Genomic DNA, 24,132 nt, shown 5'->3' on the forward strand with positions numbered 1-24,132 from the left:
GTATTTTAGTTGTTAATTTAAAATCCTGTTTATACTAGAAAATGTTCTCAAAGTATTATTTGTTACAGTTTTTGAGAGCATGTTGGGACTAGCATGCATTCAATACATCTGGTACAAAGTAGACAGGTCCACAGACTACACGGGTGGTCTACAGACTACCTAGGCTGACAATGCAGCATTAAAAAGCTAATTTTCTACCCAATTCTGCACACAGTATACCCTGTCTCTTGTTTGGAAGACAATTTTTTCCGTAACTAACTAAATTATCTATCTATCTATCTATCTATCTATCTATCTATCTATCTATCTATCTAATCTATCTATCCACACACACACACACACATACATACATACATATGCATACATATGTGTCAGGGCAGAGTTAAGGACCTGTACTGCAACCCCCTGGTTTGAAAGCTTAATCAGACAGTCCAGAGAGCTAGCTAACATGTTTCCAGCTGTACAAGGCACAAGTCCAAACAAAGCAGAAAGCACTGATGGCTCTTGGCTACCTGGTGGTGAGTTCCAGGCCATCTCTTGTCACCCAGTGCTTTTTATTTTGGGTGGCATCAGCATCAAGGTAAGGTCACCCCTCATAAAGGAATCATACATGAGACCTAAACTGCCCCCAAACCAGATTAAATCAAATATTATGAACAACATATTAATATAAATATGAATATATATGCATGCATACAGTGTGTCTGTCATCCCCCCTCCCAGAACCCTATGGTGATCCTGGTCTACTGTTTCAGATTAAGGGAGTAATGAAAGTGCAATTTCACTGGGCTCAGAAAATGGAAACATCAAAAGTACTTTGGATTGCTACAAATCTAACTCACACTCTCCTCCTGGAAATCCAAGACTTCAGAGAAACCCAAGACTTCAGAGAAACAACACAAAAATCGTATTAAAACACTTCAGTGTATTTAAAATGCAACTTCCTGGCTCTGTGCCAGGGAACTTCCATGGGAAGTTCTGAGCTGGCTTGTCATTTGCTCAAAATTCTCTCTAAATGGGAAAGTTTCACAATGCTGTATTGTGCTATTTAATCTTGCCTTTAGAGAAAAATCAATCACCAGCCCTTTATGACTGCTGCTGTTGAAATGTGCAACAATTTCTTCTTTTCATTCATTTATTAGGAATACCTTGTATACCGTATGAGACAGATATCTGCTGCGATATTAACTTGCAGGTCATATTTGACACAGGAGTAGTAGTTCATTATAGGAACATTCAAGAAAGACTAACAAGGATGAATGCAGGACTTTTAGTCATGGTTGAGACAAACCCAAACCCCCACCCAGCTATCTTTCATGTGGAGTTAAAGATGCCTTCTACAATTTTTGTTAATTTGTAAGAAGACGTGTTACTCCACATAAGACAAACACATGGCTACAGTGGTACCCAAAACTTCCCTTTGCCTACCTTCCCAAAGACTTTTCTTGGGGAAGAATAGAATTAAAACAGTATTTGATTCAATCTCATTATTTGCTTTTCAGGATTTGAACTTACTGAACTTGGACAAACTACGGATGAATTTTGTTCCTGCTCATTCTTTTAAACCTTTGCATTTTAAATACAATGAACCTGCCAGAGTTTTGCAGAATTTAATGCAGATATGAAATCATCTCTTCTGTTTTCAATTCGCTTGTACATAAAAACTACTGGCAAGCCTAGGTGTATGACCATACCATTTGCTCAGGCCCACAGACTGGGGAGAAAAGATGGCACTTATTTTATTCACATAAAAGCCTCAGAAGCTGCTGGAAAACGGAGTTAGACGACCGCGTTTCTTGAAGTCTGACATGGTTTAACAGCAGAACGGAAATCCATACTATTTCCCAAAAATCCTACAAAATTAAGTGTATGTGAGAAATTCCACAGCTGTAAGTTTACGGGTTTGGAGAAGCAGAGCTAGAGGGTGGAGTATTAGAGCTGGACTGCTCTTTCCTACTGAACAGGAGGATTTTTATCACTAGATCAGCAGCAACACTTTGGCCTGCCTCCAACTGCATATTTCCACAGCAACCTCGTTGGACTCAGGAAAGGCTTCAAGCTTTCCAAACACAGAGGCACTAAGGGCCCCTCCACAGATTCCTCTTTCATAGCCAAATAGCCAAACTGGACTAGTTTCAGCCTGCGCTGTGCTCTCTTCACATGAACACTGCTTCCATAGCACAAAAGGTACCAGAATGAATTCTGAAGACAGCAACAACAGGAGAAAAAAAACTGCAACAAAAAATTCAAACGAATTGATGCACATGCTAAGGTTGACCTTAATGATCCTGTTCTGTTCTGTTCAGCAATAAATTACATTTTGGTAACGTAAATTACTGAAATGTAGTTTAGTTATTTCAGTAAAATAGTGCCAAATTAGAAGACAAGCTTTTTAAAGTGATTTTAATGATATATGCTCTCTTTGATCTATGTGCAAAGTAACTAGGTTAATTAATTACCTTTCAGAGTTTTCCTGTATGTTTCCTTGCTCTGAAACCCTTTATTTCACCGCTAGGAGCGGGATTTCTTTTCTGCTTCTCTTTGCCCCCTGCCACTGGCTTCCCACAGAGAATGTGCCTCCCTTACCAACAAAGATTAAACAAGGAGGTGTAAATCCAGCAAAATTTGACATGCATGTGAAAGAGGGAACAGCAGCAAATTACAGAATCAATCTGCTCACAGAGAATGATGGATCTGAGTTCCTCTATTTAACTTGCAAAATGAAGGGGAAAATTTCCAACTGTTTTAAAAACTACAGGCATATTGGTTCCAGCTGCCACTAATCCTCCTTTTCTGTAGTAAGACCATCAAGCAGGATGAAACAATGCAGTATTTTGACACTGGATATTGAACAGCTGCACCCCATTATCAAAGGCAACACAGCGCAGAAGCACAGCTAAGCTGCATCAGGAACCAGGGATGAGGATCAAATGTGAGTTTTCTGGGCAGCCCGCATGAGAGTGCTCTGAGAACAGAACAGTACAAATATTTGGTTGTGCTCAAATTTATGTCCTAGTAGACTTTGGAGCTATGGAATTTCTTCTCTGCACGCTCTCCCTTGTTTCCCTTGCTGCCCAAAGTGGTACTCCGAGACATGCCTCCAACACCAGCATTGGGCAATCATCTGCTTAACATGTGACAAAAACCTGCAGTGGAAGTTTTTGGTCCAATACATAAGCTACAGATTCCCAGACTTCTGTAGTTTCAGGTAGGATGGCACTGAACGCAGCTGTTTTCTAGGTGTGTACAAGAACTACCCTACTGACTCAGAGCAAAAGGTTCTCCTAGTTCCATACCTTGCTATCCCTATAAGGAAAGCCTCATCCAAAGGAGCAAGTAAATGACGATACTACTTCTCATACAGACAGCCTCCCTGTCTGTAGCTCAGGACCTTTCGAGGCAGAGGAAGTTTCCCTTCAGCTCCCCTGAGATCCCACCCTTTGAACAGAAGTACCACATAATCTGTATACATGCAGAACACAGCATTCCCAGCAGATCAGGTTGTCACCACTCACAGAAAACCGTGCATCACATCCCATGATCAGTCTGATGATACCAGGAGTGCCAGACTCACCGTACTCCTAAGATAACTGATCTGCAGGCAAAGACTGGTCACGGACTACTAGACATCCAAGAGTGAAATGATATCATGCTGCTTCAAGTGGCCTGCCAGAAGTCCAAAAAAACCTTGGAAAATGTTCAAATTCAAGTACAAGGCAATATGCCCAAGCTATTAAACAGCACATGGAAAATACTTTTCGCACACACACACATCTATATATGTATCTATATACACCAGACTTAGGGTGTATACATATACATTCACTAGCTGTGTGCAGAAGACATGCACTCCAATAAAAAAGCTTAACTTATTTTTCTATTTAAACCCAAATCCTGTCCTTACAACATCTGAGGAAGAGACTCCATGGCTTTAAATATGCAGAATCTAGCTTTGTAGGAAACATACTAAGAGCAAAACAGGCTTTTAAAAACATTTGGGGGGAACTCCAGAAAAACCTCCCTTTTGTAAGATTACTTAAAAAGTCACCAGGAAGTTATGACTTTCTCTTCCAAAGACAATGCTGTCTCATCAGATGTACTTTTAGTTTACTAGGGAACTGCCAGAGAGAAATTCAGCTAGAATATCAGAGTTGAATTTTCCATTACTCCCCATTTTCTCTTTGTCTAGGCAGCCAAAGTTTAGATGCACAGTTTAGATTCACATTTCTGGCTCCATATCCTGCAAAGCAGTCAGTAGAGTGGATTCATTCATTAGGCTGTTCAGCTATCATCGATCACTGTTCAGGTTTCACCCTCTGTCCCACAATAAATCCAGATAAATCCTCCTGCTGAATTCAAGGTCGTTTTTTTTCCTGTGCTTTGGCACACATCTGACCAGCAGTTCAGAGGCCCGTGCCTGCACTGTCGGTAACTACAGAGCACACAACCAAAAAATGCTGAGGCAAGGACAGTACCATCAACACGACTGGCAAAAGAACCATTTGAAGACATTACTTAAACTTTTCACCCCAATACTCTTGAGATAAGTCACCATTTGGTAGCAACACCAGCTGATGTTACTACCATGCTTCTGCTGTTATATGAGGTCCCCATCTTCACCTTCCACAACCTGAGATACCTGCAGAACCAAGCTGTCAGCCTGATCCACACCCAGCTTTGCCCAGGATACATTTCAGGCAGGATTACATTTGCATAAGGCTCAATGTCACAGCAACAGCTGAAGGCTAAAGCCATATGTGAAATCCTACCTCAGCTGAACCACTCAAAACCACACTGCAAGAGAGCAAACATGACCTGCAGTTAGTCCATGCACTCGCCTCACCTCACTCTCAGTTCTGAGCTGCAAGCTCCAGTTTCCTGAAGGAAGCTGCACCCCAGCCTGTAACTCTAATCTGTCTGCTAGTGAGCCCAAGCCCTTCACTACCTTTCCCACAGCCAGAGTTTACAATATGCATCTTGTACTCAGAGCAAACATCCTCCTCTAACAACTTAATAGACTAGCTTAGTTTTCCACAAATTACTGTGCTGCAAAATACAGATTAACTCTTAACACAACTACTCTGAAGTCACCCCACGACACTTACACCTAAGATTTTTCTTTCATTTGTCACCACGGTAAAACCAAGAGTTTTGCACTATTGGGTGGAGAAAAGAGTTAGATGATGACAAAGAACCAAGGTGATTATCCCTTTTCCATGCTCACCAAATATACAGGTTTCTCTGCAGAAGTAAATTCATTTAAAACATGTAATTTTACCAGTTTAGCCATATTGAAGAAACTCCCTGTGAGGCCAAATTCAGGATCTAATGGCTACATCTTACACTGCTGACCCCAAAGCCTTTTAGTAACATGGTAGTTTTTCCACTTAGGAAGTACTCAAGAGGCAAGAGGTATATAAAACATTTGACTTGTCTTCCCATGTATTTGTGCAGATTCTCTTCTGGAGGTCACAGATCAGTTAATTCTGGTACTGAATACTAATATTACAAATATGTAGACACTACTCAATGGAGATTCTACTCAGTCTACATTCTCAGCTTGGTGTTTACACATCACTGCATCCAACGCAGACAATCCTGAACTGCGACTGTGCTATCTTCATGCCACCTAACAATCCTCAAACGATCTTTCATCACACACATTTCAACAGCTCAACAAACAAAACAGAAAATCACAACCACCCTCACCCTTAAGCTCCATCTTGACGTGATACTTGGGCATCACCTGGAGGGATGCTTCACCATCCTTCTGCAGGATCTATGAACAGCTACAATTTCTGACAACCGAATCACTTTGACATTACCTGCTTCAGTGTATTTACGGATGTATCTACCTACCTATAGGCATGTAGGGGTGTGTGTGCTTGTGCCTACATTTATGAAAACAGTCTGAACTTTCAAACTAGCTGACTGCTGTAGCAGCTCTTGCATGGGGAACACACATTCACTGCTCCACAGCTGGACTGTACTTGGGCACACCTTATTTTTCCCCAGGATGACTACAGGGATTTTGACACGGCTGACACAGCATGTGGTACTGCACTTACCCTGGGTGGGACAGTCTGCAGGGCTGTGATATAGTTCTCCAGAGCAATGCGGCGACGGTCATTCAGCATGGCTTCCACCCGTGCCATATGAGTCTCCACCAGCTGCTGTCTTTCATTTGCTGCTTCTTGTTCCAGTGATTCCACTTTCTCCTGGAAATGCTGAAAAAAACATCCATCACAACAGGAACAGCAAAGACATCAGGAGAGAACAGCGGGCATGAACACCTTCACCTGCAAATCACCAAAATCTTTCCCCATGTCAGTCTAGCTTGGCTCCCAGGAACATTCCACTGAATGCACTTTTTACTGATTTCAGGGGGAACTGCTAATGCGCTCTATTTCTTAACACCCGGCCATATTTTATTACTCTAATAAAATAATCTTGACATGTTCAGCACAACCACCAGTGAATCCTTCATTTGCCCCTCACCTTCAAGACAGTGATTCAGCGCTAGAGAATTGTGCCTAGAGGAGGAGTTTGGCTACAAGGAAGAAAAACTGAGTTGAAACTTATTCCAATAAAGGAAAAGACTGACTGGGTAAAATGCACAGAGAGCAAAGCTGTGGGATCGAATGTGTGAAGCAATCTGGTTCTGAACGCCACTTTTTATAGTTTTGCATTGAAATCATTCTAGCAGTACTGAGTAACAGAGGCACTGTGAGCTTCAAGGAGTATCTGGCTTGTCAGAATTTTTGATTTATAGCATCATTTTGGATAAAGTACTTCTTGGCTTTATCTTTCAGATAAAACTGATGGTGATTCCTTCCTTAAATTACATTTTCTATCTTTGCTTTAAGCTTAGGTTCTGCAGCTTATAAGAGTTTGTCATGGACTAAATGCTGAAAGGGGCCCATGGGAACTGACTTTCCAGTTCTCACTGAAAGCAAATCTGAATTCAAGAGAAATTTACCCCTTTGTGCAGTTAAGCTATGGCCTCCACTGCTGTTCCAGGGACTGGCTGCAAAGTGAAAGGCACCCAGCAGCCACTAACAGCTGGAAACAGAAATAGCAACAGCAAGAGCAGAGAATAACACTAAATCCCCATAGAAATAGGTTTTAAAGTTGTATCACACCCAGCACCACCTGTATTTTAACTGCGGCCCCAGCTGATAAGGTTGTGGTGCATTTTCCTTTACCTGGATAACAGCTTTCTTGTCAGCCTTTGGCAAGTTCTTAGCTTGGCGTTCTGCCTCTTCCCACTCTCTCATGACCTAACGAACAAAACAAGAAGTGTGACTTTCCCATTTTCCTCTCTTGTCTCAGGGCTTAGCAACAGCCAAGTACAGCAGCTCAACAGTCATCTTTTTATATTCCTCTCCTCCTTTTATCTCTACAAAAAGTGGTTACAACATTTAACTACGGTATGATCCTTTTATTAAGCTAAACAAAGATGGCACTTCTGTGTCTGAACATCGTGCCAAGCTCTCACAACTCCAACGTGAAATAGCCACTCCTCAAACGAGGGAAATGAAAGTAACTATTGATGAATATACAAACCCCTTTTCACCTCAGACTGAAAGGAAACACATCTGTCTACTGTACATCCTTGGTCAAAATCAGGGCATATCAACTCGTTCTAACAGATGCGTTTTTGGCACCACAAAAATGTTTAGATTTATTCAGACTACATTGCTGGCCTTTGAGTAGGACGGATCAAGAATTACATGGAATTTGTGCTAGTCTGTCCAGAAATAAATGTCCCACATTTCAGGAACTGAATATATTTATATCTCAGGTACAACACTGACAGAAAAATGATGTAGGAGAACTTTCAGTACCATTTCTTTCAGCAATGCGAGAGGCCACATCCTCCGATAACACAGGGCAGTATTTCAATAATCAGGAAATGAGATATTCTTAACTTGCTGTCCATGACATGTGAAACCTTCTCTGGTCTTTCTTAGGGACTTTACTCATTTCACACCTAAACAGCGATCTCCTCAGATAGCACATTTTCTGCAGGAACAATTGCTCTCACCAAATGCAATGCACACAAGTGACTTGTTTATTTGCAGGATTAGCACAATGTCAAGAGATGACAGAAGAAACAGAGAAGCAATAACTCAGAATGTGCATTTTCTTTCTTTGTTACAAAACCCACACTTTCATACTGTTCACTAGAAATAGTCAAACGCACACTTTCTAAAGTGGATTTTGGAAAAGCTCAGTCTGCATGCATGACTGAAATTTTACCAAGACTAATATCAGAGGCAGGGCAAGTTAGACCTGCTGTCTCTCATACGTGCAAGTTGAGCCTCCAGCACTCAACTCCTGTCTCAGGCTCTCCAGTTCTCCCACTTACTGCACACGGCTGATCAGGTTCCTCGAGGGACAGACTGGAGAGCACCGATGGTGCCTCAGGGTATCTGCTTGAGCCTGTGCCTTAGAAAACAACCAAGCCTGGGCTGAAAGAAGACTTTTACAAGTCCCAGTCCTTGAAATATAATCCCTTCTCAGTCCTATGTAGATTAACCAGCATACAGACATCTACACTCAAGACTGACACAACGTATGGGATTTTGTTGTCAAGTTTTCATCTTTCTCTTGACCCTGCCATGTATTTCAAGACAGCATTAAATCAGTTACAGTAAAAACAGATCAACTCAATGTCAGTGAAATTATTTATCCATAACAGATTCTGGCCTCAATAACAGACCAAGAGAGTGGAGACACATATTTGGGGAAGTTAATGTGATGCTGAAAAGTTTAAAGTGAGAAATTGATTTGCCTGCTTCTGGTCTCCAGGAGGGGAATGGTTAGACAGCAGTTGTGAGCAGAAAGACCTGAAGTTAAGTTTTGACATCAGTCTTTTACTGGGAATTGTAAAATGAAACTTAAGTCCCAAGAATCACACTGCAACCTATATAAACTGGCGGCCTAGAAGTACCTCTTCAATTTATCTTACCTTTCCATCAGACATATACACATTGATGTGCAAATTGCAGCCAAGCGTTAAGGAGCTAGGAAATGCAAGTTTACAAGGGGACATGAAAATTCATTTGCAAGGGGTTGCAGCAAGCAGCTGAGGTGAGGACAGAGAACACGATGTACAGCGCACTGAAGTTACAGACTGCCCTACCACCAGTTACTTTCTCAGTACCTGGGCACAGGAGATTTCACTGCTTCCCCGAAAAAGCAGTACTCGAGGACATGAACCGACGTAATTCAGAGACCCGGCTGTGTTCTGGAAAAAGCTTATTAAATACACAGCAGCACCGTAAGCATAAGTAATAATATTAAGTTAGGTATTCACCTCTCTCTCTATATGCTTAGGCCGTATGACTGTGGTGGCTGAGAAAATTCATGTATACAGACAGCACCTTTCTAGAGAGCTGACATGTCACTGGTGCCAAGATGTGAGCATTACAGAAGACCCAGAAATTATGGCATTAATTCAAGTAATAAACCACAGTGACAGAAGTATTGGCCTAGGTTAGCAACTTCCTGATTTTCTTCTCCCTCCTTTCATGTCTTCAAATCACATCTCTGACATCTGCCTAATGCTCTTTTTCACTCTGAATGAGCAGTTGATGGGTTTTCAGAACAACAGTTCCCTTGCCATCTTTATCCCCCAGACTAACCCTCTGCTAATCCATACCGTGAAAACAAGTACTGTGGGTAATGTGATAAGGAGACCTTTGGCTAGATCAGGTGTCTCTGCCCATTTTATTTCTCTAAACCTTTTAAGGCATGGAAGGCAGGATGATAAACTAACAGCATACACAACTAGTTGGGAAGGATGTAAATTACAGGCTTCAGAGTTCAGCTCTGGTGCAACAAGAGTGAATGGCTTGTGAAAAATACAGGACAACATGGCCGTTTGCAGAAACAATATTCAGTGTAAAGACTGCTGCTCCTTGAGTGCCGATTTTTGCAACTGAGAAGACTTCAATAGTTGAAAGCATCTCTGCTATGCTAAGTAACTGAAGATACAGCTTCCCTACAGTTATCTAAGGGTAGCCATGCTACCACCCAGAGAAAACTTCTGCCCTCGCTGAAGGTCATAGCTTTAAAGAATTCTGAGTGACTAAGAAATATGCCATAGCACTCTAGGAATACAAAGAGCAAGAAAGGTAAAAAAAAATCCCCAGATATGCATATGCAGGAAGAGGCTGAACTTGGCCTCTATGCCCTTATAAACCTATTCTCCTCCACTGACAGCACAGACCTATCAAGCCATATAGATTTATGGCTCTTCAAGGCTTGGCGGATTTGCGTGGGGAAAATGACAACTTCTGGTTGAGATTTAAGAAGCAAGCCATTTCAAAGTCAAACTCAGAACTCAGGACTTACTGCCTGGCAGACATCCTTTTGAAATTGGGCTGTAGAGGACAGCAAGAGGGAAAAAGGAAGCATGAAAAATGTCATTCATTATTAAGAGAGATGCTAAGTACACAAATCTCATTATATTGAAAACAGCAGAATTTACTCCCACAGAAGCATATCTGCAATAGAAGAATTTATGACAGACACTTGAGTTACAGCAATCAGACCAGCAGAGGAGCTTGCCTGAAGGTTTGCTTAGTTAGAAGGTCAAAGTCAAGCCAATAAGATGCTTACATCTGTCAAGGGTTTCTGTTCCACACTTAAGTCTTGCCCCTGTTTTCTGGTAATAGCATCATTAAACCTCTCCAAAGAGCCCTGACTGTAACTGAGAGGGGTGCTCCTACTAACCTGAAGATTTTAAGGAAGGAAAGAGCCCTCCTGCAAACAGTAATAGAGATGGCGGGATCTGGGGAATGCAAGGACCAGTATTATTAAACATATTTGTCAGGGACATGAACAGTGGGATTGCATATACCCTGTGGATGACACCAATCTGAGTGATGTGGTTGATACTCTGGAGGGAAGGAATATCATCCAGAGGAAACTGAACAGACTTGAGATGTGAGCCTGTAGAAACCTCATCAAGTTCAACAGGGCCAAATGCAAGGCCCTGCCCCTGGGTCAGGGCAATCCCAGGCACAAATACAGGCTGGGTAATGAGTGGATTGAGAGCAGCCCTGAGGAGAAGGTCCTAAGGGTACTGGTGGATGAAAAACAGAATATCAGACGGCAGTATGTGCTTGCAGCCCAGAAAGCCAGCCATATGCTGGGCTGCAGCAAAAGAAGCATGACCAGCAAGTCCTGGTAAGTGATTCTCCCCCTCTACCCTGCTCGCATGAGACCCCATCTGCAGTGCTGTGTTCAGCTCTAGGGCACCCAACACAAGAAGAATGTGGACCTGCTTGAACAAGTCAAGAGAAGGCTGCAAAGATGCTCAGAGCACCTCTCCTATGGAAATGGGCTGAGAGAGTTGGGCTTGTTGAGCCTGTAGAGGAGAAGGCTCCAGGAAGACCTTAGAGCAGCTTCCAGTGACTAAAAAGGGCCTACAGGAAATCTGAAGAGGGACTTTTTACAACGGCATGAAGTGACAGGACAAGGGGGAATGGCTTTAAACTGACAGAGGGTAGATTGAGATTATGTGTTACAAGCTGTGGCTGTCCCATCCCTGGCAGTGCTCAAGATGAGGCTGGACGTGGCTTTGCGCAACCTGGAAAGCGTCCCTGCTCATGGCATGAGGTTGGAACTAGATGACCTTAAAAGTCCCTTCCAACCCAAACTATTCTGTTATTCTGTGGTGCCACTGACACTAAAAACCAGCGGAAGACCTCTCTGGGATGTTGAACTAGTGGCATGCAATGATCCAAAAAAAGTCTTGGATTTAACACCAGCCCAATTGAGGCTGGCTGGGGACTGCAGTATTTGCAGATGCTTGCTTTGGAAATGAACTTCCAAGAAGCAAGACTATTCTAGGAGACAAGGCATCATTAAATTCCTATAATAAGTACTGTACTTGCTATGATTCCTAAAATACTGTAAACAGCCAGAGGATAAGTAAATTTAAGACACGAGATAAATTTAAGGCATCTCCTTTAGTCACAAAATGTTTGAGGAGAGAAATGGATAAATGATATTGCTCCTTTGAGCAAGGTTCAATACCTGGTTCCACCAGGCTATTTAGAAGCAACTATGTAAGTGAGGGAGCTGTACGGGAGTTAACTGACTAGAAAAAGGAAAAGGGGAATCACACCAAAACAGGAAACAAGAACCACAGCATCCTGCAATCAGTTAGCATATTTTCTTCCTTGTTTGCTATTCTCTGACACATACATTTAAAGGTTACACATGCATGGCTGAATGGCTATCTTGTTTGCGTGGGAATGTAGCTTTGCTGTTATCTGGAGCTGCATTAATAATTCCTGGGGAAAGCTTAAAATTGTATGCTAGTACAATTCTCTGCCTAGAAAAGCTTATAAGCCTTGCTGCTCCAGGTGCAGTGTAGTTATAAATACAGAAAAACTTTCATGGTCTGTAGTCTAAAGGGATGGACACATAAGAGCAGAAGGGATTAAAACAGACTGAAACAGAAGAGCATCAGGTCATCATATAAAAACAGCAGAGAGTCCCCTGCCTGTGTGAATATCTTAATGCAGGAGAAAAAGAAATACAAGTTGTCTGAATTTCATAGTAAACAAAGGGAAATCTCGGAAAGAGAACATACAGAGTATCTGCATTTGTCCTGGTGGCATGTTTAGGTTAAAATATTTAATTTCCATTTATTTTTTTAATGATAAGCTTCCCTGCTTCTTAGGTGATTACATTTTATATGTGAACTAGAATGCATCTGATTTCTTTTTTATTAATTGGCTGTTGCAAAGTAAAGTGTGCACTCAATCAAACACTTCTAAAACTAGCTGCTTTATTAGATAAATATCTGTATTTTGTGAACAAACCAACTTATGTCAGATTATTACATTTATCAAGATTAAAGATTGACTTATCATTTTCCTAAAACCACAGATCATTTCCTCTCTTTTTAACAGGAGAAAAATGGACGTTGTTGCTACTTCATAAGCTCCCATTTCCCAGCGCTGAAAGAACTGGACTTTGAGCTAAAAATAAAATAAAACAAATATTCAGTGCAGCTGGAGCACTTGGGTACTGACTCTCACTTGTTAAGTTTAGGGTTTGGTTTTTTCTTTTTTAGAGAAAAACACTGACAGCAAAACTTACTGATTTAATTTACTTAGCACTGTCCTCTGTTTTTAACATAGCAAGAAACAGCTTCAGATTAATTTTTCGTTAAATATGTATTAAAAACATACCTGATTTTAAAGAAAATGTAAAAAGCAATTTTTAAGTACATCGCTAGAAAAGGACACCTGTGAAATGGGACACAGAGATACCAGTTCATGTGAAGAAACACTGAATGTAAATTAGCTGGCTTTTCTACTTCCCTATAAGATCTTACATTTTTTAAACATCTGAAATGTTAACCAGGAGAGCTAGTTTGGCACTATACAAAACATTATTCAAGGAAGGGAAAACTAACTTTTAAAAACTTAAGCTAACTCTCTTCTACAAAGCTCTGCAGGGGTTCTGTGTATTTCAAGACATACGTATTTCAAGATGTGATTTCATAAGCAGCATAAGCAAATTACAGATCAAAGATCTTTCCTTCTTGATGCCCGTATCGTGCTGCTGCTTCCCAGCATTGTGCTGAAGTGGCCACAGTTGGTTATTTTACTTGTTTTTCGGAACAGCAGCACTGCAGTGAGATGAGAGAGCTGACCTACCTCACCCTGAAGCTGCACACTCATTAGCACTGACAGAAAGGATGGCTGGGAACGTGCTAACAAGGGCAGAGCACAGGCAGCACCAACGTGATCTTCAGTCAAACCCCCGAACCACAGCTTTCATTTCTGTGCATGGTAAAATGTGCAGTGCATTTACCCACGAGTTTTCTGAGGCTATGGCTCAGTGCTTTTCCCAGTTTATTCTTTTAGTCTCAAGCACTGACGCTGTGTGGTCTTTCTGCATGATAATTTCTGGGTGCCCGTGCACTTGGTTTTTACAAGCCATCATCTCTGCAGAAGATAGAAAATACATGGTTCACCCAAATACTGCCGTTAATTACTCACCTGGACCTTTACACATTGGGATTTTAGAGACAAACCTGAAACTGTGGTGAGAATCTGAGGACTGTTACAGGGAAACCTGCCTTTTGCACTGACGTGTCCTTTGCTTTCAAGCCACCCACCCCTACAGTGTCTTTGAAAAAGGGCTATTTCAAGGGGAGGCAATAATGGGGTGATGACTGCATTACCTGCCAACCCTCTGCATGCCTAGCCTCTCCTCTGCCAGGCAGGATGACTGCCTTTTTTATCCTCCTGATTCCCAGTTTAATCTCAAACTACAGGCACACAGAAGCTTGTTACAAAGAAGACTGGAATGACATGCTCCCTGAGAGAGCAGCTACGTTGCAAGCCACAGCTCACCATGCTCACCTCCCTCCAGATTCACCCCGTGGCTTCAGGCCGGCTCCGAGCTGGGTGCTTCATGCACCCACACTCAGCAACACTTGCACCTGGCCACTTGTTGTCTTAATGAAGTTCTTCAATCATCCAGAGGAAAGGAAATGATAGCACATTAAGGGTGAGTTAGGCTTGTTCAGGCTGGAGAACAGAAGGCTCAGGGGAGACTTTCTAGCAGCTTTCCAGTACCTAAAGGGGGCCTAAAAGAAAGCTGGAGTTTTTACAAAGGTGACAGAACAAGGGGAATGGCTGTAAAATGACAGAGGGTACATTTAGATTAGCTATTAGGAAGGAATTCTTTACCACGCGGCTGGTGAGACACTGGCACAGGTTGCCCGGAGAAGCTGTGGCTGCCCCATCCCTAGCAGTGTTCAAAGCCAGGCTGGATGGGGCTTTGAGCAACCTGGTCTAGTGGAAGGTGTCCCTGCCCATGGCAGGACGGTTGGAACCGGATGAGCTTTAAGGGCCCTTCCAGCCAAAACCATTCTATGATTCTATTTTCCCTATTTAAGGAGACAGCTTTCTTCTGCTACAACATTTCCCAAATGGAGGCAGATGAGAAGTACCCATCTTCCTTTCTATTAAGTGTCATATTCGTAGTATGTGATCTGCGCTGACCATATGACTGCTTCAGGTAAGATGCCCTGCCCTATTTATTAGAAAAGTGACAAGCATAGCTATAATGCCAATACAGTGGGACTTATACTAAGAGATTCATTTTAGGCTTACTCTAACATTTTGGCACAGAGCTAAAGGTTAATGTGTCACAAACACTGAAAATGCAATGGGGGAACAGAGTTACAATGAAAAACTATAGTAAAATACCTACACAGATATATGCAGAGCATCTGAATTGTACTACACTCATTTTGGTGGTTTTTCCATCCTAAAAAATACGCACCACAGGCTTTCCTTTAAGCCTCTTACATTTTTTCTTTGTTGTTATAAGAGCAGAACTGTGAAATTTTTTTATTGGCATTGCTATTATTTCTCAGAGAGTGGATAGCTCATCTCTTAGTGTTAAATAGGATTAAAAACTACGGTTTCAGGCTACATAAATCTTTTTGGTTAAATGAAAGAAAAGGGTTGATTCAGCTGGATTTTAATTCAGTTCAAAAGAACTATTTTTTCCTCTTTTCTTTGGCTTTAGATGCATTTCATGTTACCCTGAGGCTCAAGACCATTAGATGAACATATGCGATCTTAAGTTAACCCAGGGCCTCACCATATACGCGCACACACAGAGAATGAACCTAATAACAAGCTGCGGCAAAAATGACTAATAAAATGGTCAAATTCTTCACCTAGAAACAAGAACCGTCTCACAAACCAAACATTCTCCACAAAGATGAGAGCAATTTTTATCAGACTTTGCTTCTCTTTTTACTAGCACAAGTAACTGTGGTGATTTATGATCACAGGTGCCACTCAACCACAAATGTGTGTCCCAAGCAGCTGAATTCTTAGGTAAGGGTCAGAAAAGCTGTAAATGGTGTATCTACAGTATTGCAAATAAGCAGGGCAGCTGGCTGAAGCCTTAGGAATTAAGATGATGAAGGACCGCAAGCATCTTATGACTCAACAGACAAAACTGTCACGTTTAGGAAGAAATTTCCCTTTACCTGAGACATCCTTTCACGATGCTTAGCTTCGAGTCTTTCCTTGGCTTTCTGGAAATGGGCATGTTCATTCTCATCTCCAGGTGTCTCCAAGTATTTGTCAACAGCATCAGGAGTGCTAGCAGCTGTGGTAGGGACTGAGGTGGAATTTTGAAGCAGGGAGAGGGAAAGGAGGGGGAAAGAAAAGCAGAATTTCTACTTTAGTACAGGTAAAACTTTACTTGCACCAATCATGAAACATCTGTTCTAATTTCCTCGGAATGAATCCATTCCTGTAACCTCAGAGGAAGATATAAAAATGTGGTTTGAGTGGATATGTTACACATAGCAAATATATATAAATATACAAGGAATTCACCTGCCCTGTTTTATATACCAGGACAAACTCCATGGAGAACAGGTCAGAAACTGCAGCCAACACTGAAATTCCAAGGAAAAAAAGATGGGTAATGACAAGTACATAAGCCATCAAAGAGCCCTTTGCAAAGTTACATGCTTTGTATATTAGTTTATTTTTAAAAGATAAACTGCAATAACACACATAGAGTGCAATGCAAATACGTTTAAAGCACCTATGGACCCCATGGTACCGTAATGAAATGCCTCAAATCCTTCCCTTAGTGACAGTTTGGTCTCACAAATATTTGTAACAAATTTGATTAAAGAAAACCCCTCATGGATACTGGAAATAATCAGCAACCTTGCACTAACTGCCAGCCATTCCTGTCGGATAATTAGGCAATACCTATCACACTGTTAGTGGAAAGATTTGTGTTTGGGGTAATTCAAGCAAAGCGAGCAACAGTTCCCTCAGTGCACAGTGACATCCAATGACCCCTGCAGTAACTAGAGTTAAGAGTTCTGTGCCAGGGCCGTAAAAGCCATTTAAAAAAAACTCTCCAGCTATTTCATGTGAACTAGACTGCTCCTACATATTTTATTCTATAATTAATTTCATATCCCTGGTCACATTTACTTCAGTAATTGCAAAGTTAGTCTAAAAAGTCTGACAAACAAAGGCTGTACCCATAGCTGTGCAGGATTTTTGTTTTAAAATACATTTCACTTCATGTACTATGGTTAACTTCACTTACAGAGGTAACACATTTTAGTAAATAAACTAATACAGGTAGAGAAAAACCCAGAACTCTCCCACACCTCAAACACTTCTCAATCTCTTCAGCAAAAGCAAACTTCAATTTGAAGGTCAGATTGAGTAATAACAACCAGCATTTATTTATGACTACTTTCCTTAAAACAAGCTGAAATACAAACACACGTATGCTAAATTATTTAATGGGAAATTAAAAAATCAGGTTAGAAGTGTAACATGCTAGTCCCAATGAAATACACCCTCAAATTTTAAGAAAAACTTAACCCAAAATAAAAACTTTTCCTCCAACTTTACTTTAGAAGTACAATCCCAAAAGCAAAACAGAATAGCACCTAAATGAACAGAAAGCCCTTGGATGCATTTGAGGTATTTCTACATGTTCTCTACAATGGGCACGAATGGCTTTGTCTGCTGCTGGTACAGACTGCACAATGGATTTTGGAAGTTACTCACTGGATCAAAGGAAAGACCTTATTTATCTCAAACAAACCAAAATCTACCGGCAACCAAAAAAAAAAAAAAATGCAATTCACAAGTCCTAGGTAGTGCAAACGTTCACTCCTCCCACCATATTCATTTTTTGTTTCATAAATATTTAATGTCAAACTTACATAATGTAAACTTTGTTACTGAATCACTGTAACAATTGAGCAGGAACAACTGAGCTTCCCGACAAGTCACAAAAATCACAATAATGGAATGTAACTCTGCATCTTTTCAGTGGTTTCTCTTAAAACTTCAGACAATTTGAAGTCTCTGATACTGTTAAAAGCATAAAAAAAATATTTCTTTTTAAACATTTAATGATAACAACCTATCTACAATGATGATGTGGTTTGTGCTGGGGTGCAGTGCTGCCTGCAGAAAGGCTACATCCAGTGACAGCAGATTCCAAAAAAACAAACTGCCCGAATTTTGGACTGAAAGTGAAAACATTTCTGTAATGCTCAGAAGTATTTCCATATATGTTTGCCTTTTAATCTCTGAAGCACCAACTGAATCTTTATCGTTTATCTTTATTAATGAATGTTTACAGTTAAGTGTAGTCCATTTTAATTCTGTTTAGAAAATGAAAATTTATTTCAAAGCAGAAAAAAATTTAAGTGTCAGACTGAGCAAAGGCCATCCTCTACAAGCTCCTTGTTTCCTGACAGGGGTTCACCAAACACCCCCAGGCAAGAGCAGTGAATACTCTTCTGCAATGTTTAACTGACCTTGCTGGCATTTTCCTTCCATGACTCTTAATTTTATCCCCCAACCCCTCCACACCTCCCTGAAACTTGCATGAGATTTAACATTCACAATACGGTGTGGCAATGAGTTCCACAGTTTAACCAGCTCAATGTGAAGAGCGTTCATCTCTGCTTACACCTTCCTTTTGCTGCCTCTGCAGGACACAGCAGGGTTTATCATGGTAAGATGGAATGGGGGAGAGCTCTAGTGCATTTGCTGTTCTCCACCACCTTTTACAGTTTATTTTTTTTTTAACTTAAGCCTGTACAAATGTGAGTGGGAAGAAGTGACGATCTAAATAAGTGTCCAATAAATTATGCAAATTTAACCTTTAATTTATTGAACTGGAAAAAAGGTCACCAGCATTTGCACTGGGATCAGTTAAGCCACCTGTACATTTAAGGTCCGATTTTCCAAAGCTCCTGTCTCACACACATGGCCTTTACAGCTAGATTTTCAGACAGTTCCCTTTCTTCCCACTGGGATGCTTGCTGCTGCATTTCCGAAAGGGTGAGAGTAGTGGGTGCTGAGAACCTGAAAACCTTATTTCAGTGCCTGGTGCCGAGGATGTCACAGCACTGAGGCCCCTTTGAAAGCTGTGCAAACCCATATCAACCAGTGACTAGGCATTAAAGGCCACAGACCGGGGTGCCTAAGGCAGCCAGGCTGTGCCCAGGAGCATGGGAAAGGATGCAGCCAATACACTGATACCTGACTTCAAACTGCTCTCTCAAGCCAAGCTGAAGAGAGGAATGCTACTGAAGAGCAATACTGTGTAGGAGGAGAAAGCTGCTACCCCTGACCTGGTGCAAATGGCTAGTGTAATGCCACATGTGGCTCTCCATTATATGCTCTTAAAGAGAAAGAAGGCTTGGGAACAGGTATGTGGGCTCATGGGAGCTTGGGGAATCAGCCGCATGGTAAGAAGCTCAATCAGTTACACTCACCCACCAGGGAGCACACTACTAATTTGATTTAGAAAATCTCTGCTGAGAAAAGATTTCTGACAATAGCTTTATCAGAAAGAAGCAACCGAGGTCTGATGGTCGGAAACCAAAGCTAAGCAGAAAATAAGCTGGCAATCCAGACCAGAAATGAGCCACCCACTTTCGCAGTATGTGCAATTAAGTATTTGAACAATTTATGCAAATATATGCCCATTTGCTCAAAAGCATCCCTGAAAACATCCTGCTTCACCATCTCCTTCCAAAACCCAGCCAATGAACAGGTGGGAAAGCAAAGAGTAAAACGGGTGCTTTCTCCCAGCCTGCTTGCTGCTCACAAGAATCTGCAGCCTGATTCCATTTTATGACCCCATCTGCTCTTAGAAGGAGGTTTCATTTTTCATGCATTGCTAGTTTTATTAGGTAAGTCATTCTAGTACCGCATGATAACTGACAAAGTGTGTTTTAACAGGTGTGGAAGAAACGCAGTATCAGGTGACATTTTCTTCACACTTGCATTCATTTTACCTGTCAATTCCCAAACAATTGTGGGTGGGTTGGTTTGGGCTTTTTTTTTAGTTTTTATTAAGCTTTAAAATCCTAACCTTCCTGGAGACACAAGGTTCAATAACATGGCCAAATTATACTTTACACATTTTTTGCTGTTTAACAACAATTTTTAATAATCAAAAGACCAGGGGAAAAATAAAGAAAAATGCAACAATATGCCCCCAGATCCTCTTTCATGATTTTGCATAAAAATAAATAATCCATATCAGCATCTCCAGTGGAAAAAAGCCCCACAATATCAATGGTCTCTCACCAATCTCATACGAAGTAAAAGGATTAGTAGATGTCCTTTTTCTGAATGAGACTGGCTATAGCATGTAAGATGGGAAACCATTTGAAATGAAAGTGTTACCTAACTACAGTTTAGTATCCAGTGGATGCATTCATTGCCTCTGAATTCCACATATACAACTGCCTCATTAATGAAGGATTAAGATCAAAGCTTTCAGTTGTTGACTAGGATCACAGCTAATTATAGCACTTCTGGCAATCACAACTGCATATGGAGTATCTTTAGCAAGAAGGACTTCTATTATTGCTACTGCTACCTTATGAAATAAGCTGTTTTTACAAGATGGTATCCCCATTCTTTTGTAAATAAGCTACTCTGCTTAAAGCAGGGTGGCAAAATGAGTGAACAGAATCTAAACAATGGGAAATGAAAATAACTATTACCTTTTTATTACAAAACAGACAAACTACCAGCTGAATGATGCAAGACAAATGAAGCTGGAAAAGGTTTATGTAAGACTGTAGCAAATTGTTGGAGCAATCCCAAGCACAGCTACAGGTTGGGCATAGAAGAGATTCAGAGCAGCCCTGCAGAGAAGGACTTGGGGGTGTTGGCTGATGAGAAATTTAACATGAGCCGGCTTCAGTGTGAGCTCGCAGCCCAGAAAGCCAACCGTATCCTGGGCTGCATCAAAAGGAGCGTGACCAGCAGGTCCAAGGAGGTGATCCTGCCCCTCTGCTCTGCTCTTGTGAGACCTCACCTGGAGTATTGTGTGCAGTTCTGGTGTCCTCAACATCAAAAGGACATGGAACTGCTGGAACAAGTCCAGAGCAGGGCCACGAGGATGATCAGGGGACTGGAGCACCTCCCGTATGAAGACAGGCTGAGGAAGTTGGGGCTGTTCAGCCTGGAGAAGAGAAGGCTGCATGGAGACCTCATAGCAGCCTTCCAGTACCTGAAAGGGGCCTATAAGGATGCCGGAGAGGGCTTCTTCATTAGGGACTGTAGTGATAGGACAAGGGGATAACGTGTTCAAACTTAAACAGGGGAAGTTTAGATTGGATATAAGGAGAAGTTCTTTCCTGTTAGGGTGGTGAGGCACTGGAATGGGTTGCCCAGGGAAGCTGTGAATGCTCCATCCCTGGCAGTTCTCAAGGCCAGGCTGGCAGAGCCTTGGGTGACATGGTTTAGTGGGAGGTGTCCCTGCCCATGGCAGGGGGGTTGGAACTTGATGATCTTAAGGTCTTTTCCAACCCTAACTATTCTATGATTCTACGATTCCAGATTACCACAATTTTAAACATAAGGAAATGGATGTACCGGGACAGTTTTTACATAAGAAGTTTTAAAGTTTAAGATTATTTAATTACTTGGAGAAAAATGTGTGCCCAACTGGTATGCTTTCTAGTAAAGATCAATACTGTAGCACGGAACAGTAAGTGTATTCACGTACTACATATAATCCACTGCATTAGACAGACAACTACTCTCATTCTTAGCACCGTGAGCTGTGGGACCAGCAGGCTAACTGCCATTCCTTTTCACTCTTAATTACTTTCTTTTCATACGTGCTTCCACCAAGACTACTTTCTGAACCCTGTCTAAAACTGAAGAATAAATGGGAGGACAGAGTTCCTCCAACAGTCAACAGCACTAAGGAGACCACGTGAGAATGAAAGTTGGACTTGTCCCCAGTTTTACCATTTTACTTATAAGCAGCACGTTACTGCTGCTGGTTTCTTTTTCAGGTTTTGGCGACAAATAGACAGCAGTGCTGTGCTCCAAGGTTTGGCATCACCCACCTGGGTTGGCAGGAGTTCCTGGAGCTAGATCTTTCACCCTATGGCTCATCAGCACACCTCCCTGCCTGGAAGCTAACTGTATTGCAGTGAACTGTGCTCATAAAGATCAGAGCGTGGCACTCCTGTCCTTCAGCCACTCAACTCCAGATGCTCATTCTCTAATTTTCAGCAAAGATGCTCAATAATGTGAACTCCCTTTAAGTTACTGATGGATATTAAGGCTCATCCATTTCAACCACATATTTATCACTCAGCCTGACCACACAGCCACTCAGCTGGGTTTTATTTATCTTCCACATTTACTTTATCCTCATATTTTGACAATTATCTTTAAGACACCCAAAAAAGTCTTTGAAAGTAAAGTCTTCATCATAACAACTGAAGAATTCTGACCACAATGGTAGGGACTCTGAAAACACAAAACATGGACTAACAGGCGAGATAAAACCAAACATACTCTTCTGTCAGAAAAAGTTAACATGCACATTGGTACAGACTTAAGAAAAAACATCCCCTGTAACAGCAGTGGTTGTATGCTCAGGGATCATGTCTGAAGCAGTAAAAAAATCGCCAGTTCTGAAACTCGACTTTTCTACCTTCAATTTCAAGCTGCCTCATAGCTCCTAAAATTCTGATAAATTAGATGAATGTTCCTAAAGCAGATTAGACAGTACATTGTTTAAAAATGTCCACTAGTTTAATTGAAAGATTGCAGATGCAGGTGACATGAATAGAGTTAACACATGAAAGAGAACCCAGTGTTCCAGAGGGATGTTCTTTCCTTTCTTAATAACTGGGTTATCTCATTGTTTTTATTACCCATGAAGGCTATTTTGTCATAAAAGACTGCATATAGTTTCTGTAATGTTTCATAATTTGCATTAGCATTCGAAGAATAATTACAGGGCAATGCAGCAACCTCAGCCTGAAAATATAATTAAGTGTACTGAGATAGAGAAATCATACTTTAAGAGTTACATTCCTTCTTGAACTTCACTTTGCAAAGACCGATCCTATCTTTCTTCGATATGTTATAGTGAAATCCCCCACAGATTCTTCTTGGAGAGGAAAAAAAAAAGAAACAACAAAACATACCCTGCTCATATTATTTGTCACCCACTGCCTTGATTAATGTTGATACTTGCCACCTAAGCTAGGTTTACGTTACATTTTCTCATATAAGAACCCTTCTGTGTACGACCATCAAGACACATTTCCTATCCACGCACAGCTAGGACTTGGCAATCATGCTTTCATTGCATTTCCATGAATACAACTTCCTTTTCACCAGCCCTGCCAAATGCAATTCTCTCTTGCTCATACTCATCTGACACTCATCTTGACCATTAATTGCTCTGATCACCCCCATCTGAGTTCTTCGATCCATTTTGTGCTTGGGAGGAGGTCCCCAAAGCATACACTAAAGCATCTTCGCAATACACTGCTTCAAGGTCATTCTCTTTCGATTTGTCACCATAAGTTTAAATATTTATGATGGAAAAAACCCATTAAATTCTTCACCTATTACATCAAATGAGAACATATAGCTGACAGAAGTATCTTCCTCAACATGCCTTCTGCCAAGGTTACAAACATGTCATGAAGTTCCACAGAGTAAAAAAAACCCAACTGTGGTTAGACCCGACTAAACAAGTACAGCAAAAACAGTGCCTACAGTAATACATTACATTAATAAAATTCCTAGTGCTTGAAATTATCAGTACTCTAAATCTTGTATATGAAAACATTTGCATCATTTCCCTGTTGAGCCTTAAAAGTTTACCCAATTGCTTTTTAAATAGGCCCAGTCCAACACTGTCTCCGTATGTGGTTCAAGGGTAAAATATAAGTGCAAATCTATACAGATGAAGAAACTGCTGAAACAGAAATTAGTCACTTGCTTCCACTGAAGATGACAGTAAAAATTAACAATTTCAGTAGATATTAGAACTCATCCCGTTTCATGTCCTAGGCAGTGAATGATGTGTCCAGCACCCACAATGAGTGAAGAACTGCAAAAATGCTTTTCTTAAGATTTCATCTACACTATTTGAAACTGGCTTCAACTTTATCAAAATGTATCATTCAGCTGAGCTTTTATGCTAGAGAAAATTAAACCCAGCAAATACTGCCAATTCATGATGGAGATAATGGGAGAGGGACACACTCAAGTCTTGAGAGGTAATGCCCCT

General features: G+C 41.2%; 1 protein-coding gene across 5 annotated transcripts in view; it reads right to left on the bottom strand.

Moving 5' to 3' along the window:
• APP (amyloid beta precursor protein) overlaps positions 1 to 24,132 on the bottom strand; it is a 209,536-nt gene that overhangs the window by 52,644 nt on the left and 132,760 nt on the right. For 4 of the 5 annotated variants that reach the window (XM_065676759.1, XM_065676758.1, XM_065676757.1 and 1 more), the window contains 3 exons: positions 16,049 to 16,182; positions 7,206 to 7,280; positions 6,069 to 6,227 (listed from right to left, as the gene is read on the bottom strand). In XM_065676759.1, coding sequence (XP_065532831.1) covers positions 6,069 to 6,227; positions 7,206 to 7,280; positions 16,049 to 16,182 — 368 coding nt within the window. The remainder of the gene's footprint in view (positions 1 to 6,068; positions 6,228 to 7,205; positions 7,281 to 16,048; positions 16,183 to 24,132) is intronic. The other variant, XM_065676756.1, reaches the window with a different exon arrangement.

Source organism: Lathamus discolor, chromosome 4 (assembly GCF_037157495.1).
Source record: "Lathamus discolor isolate bLatDis1 chromosome 4, bLatDis1.hap1, whole genome shotgun sequence".
Classification (NCBI taxonomy): Eukaryota; Metazoa; Chordata; class Aves; order Psittaciformes; family Psittacidae; genus Lathamus; species Lathamus discolor.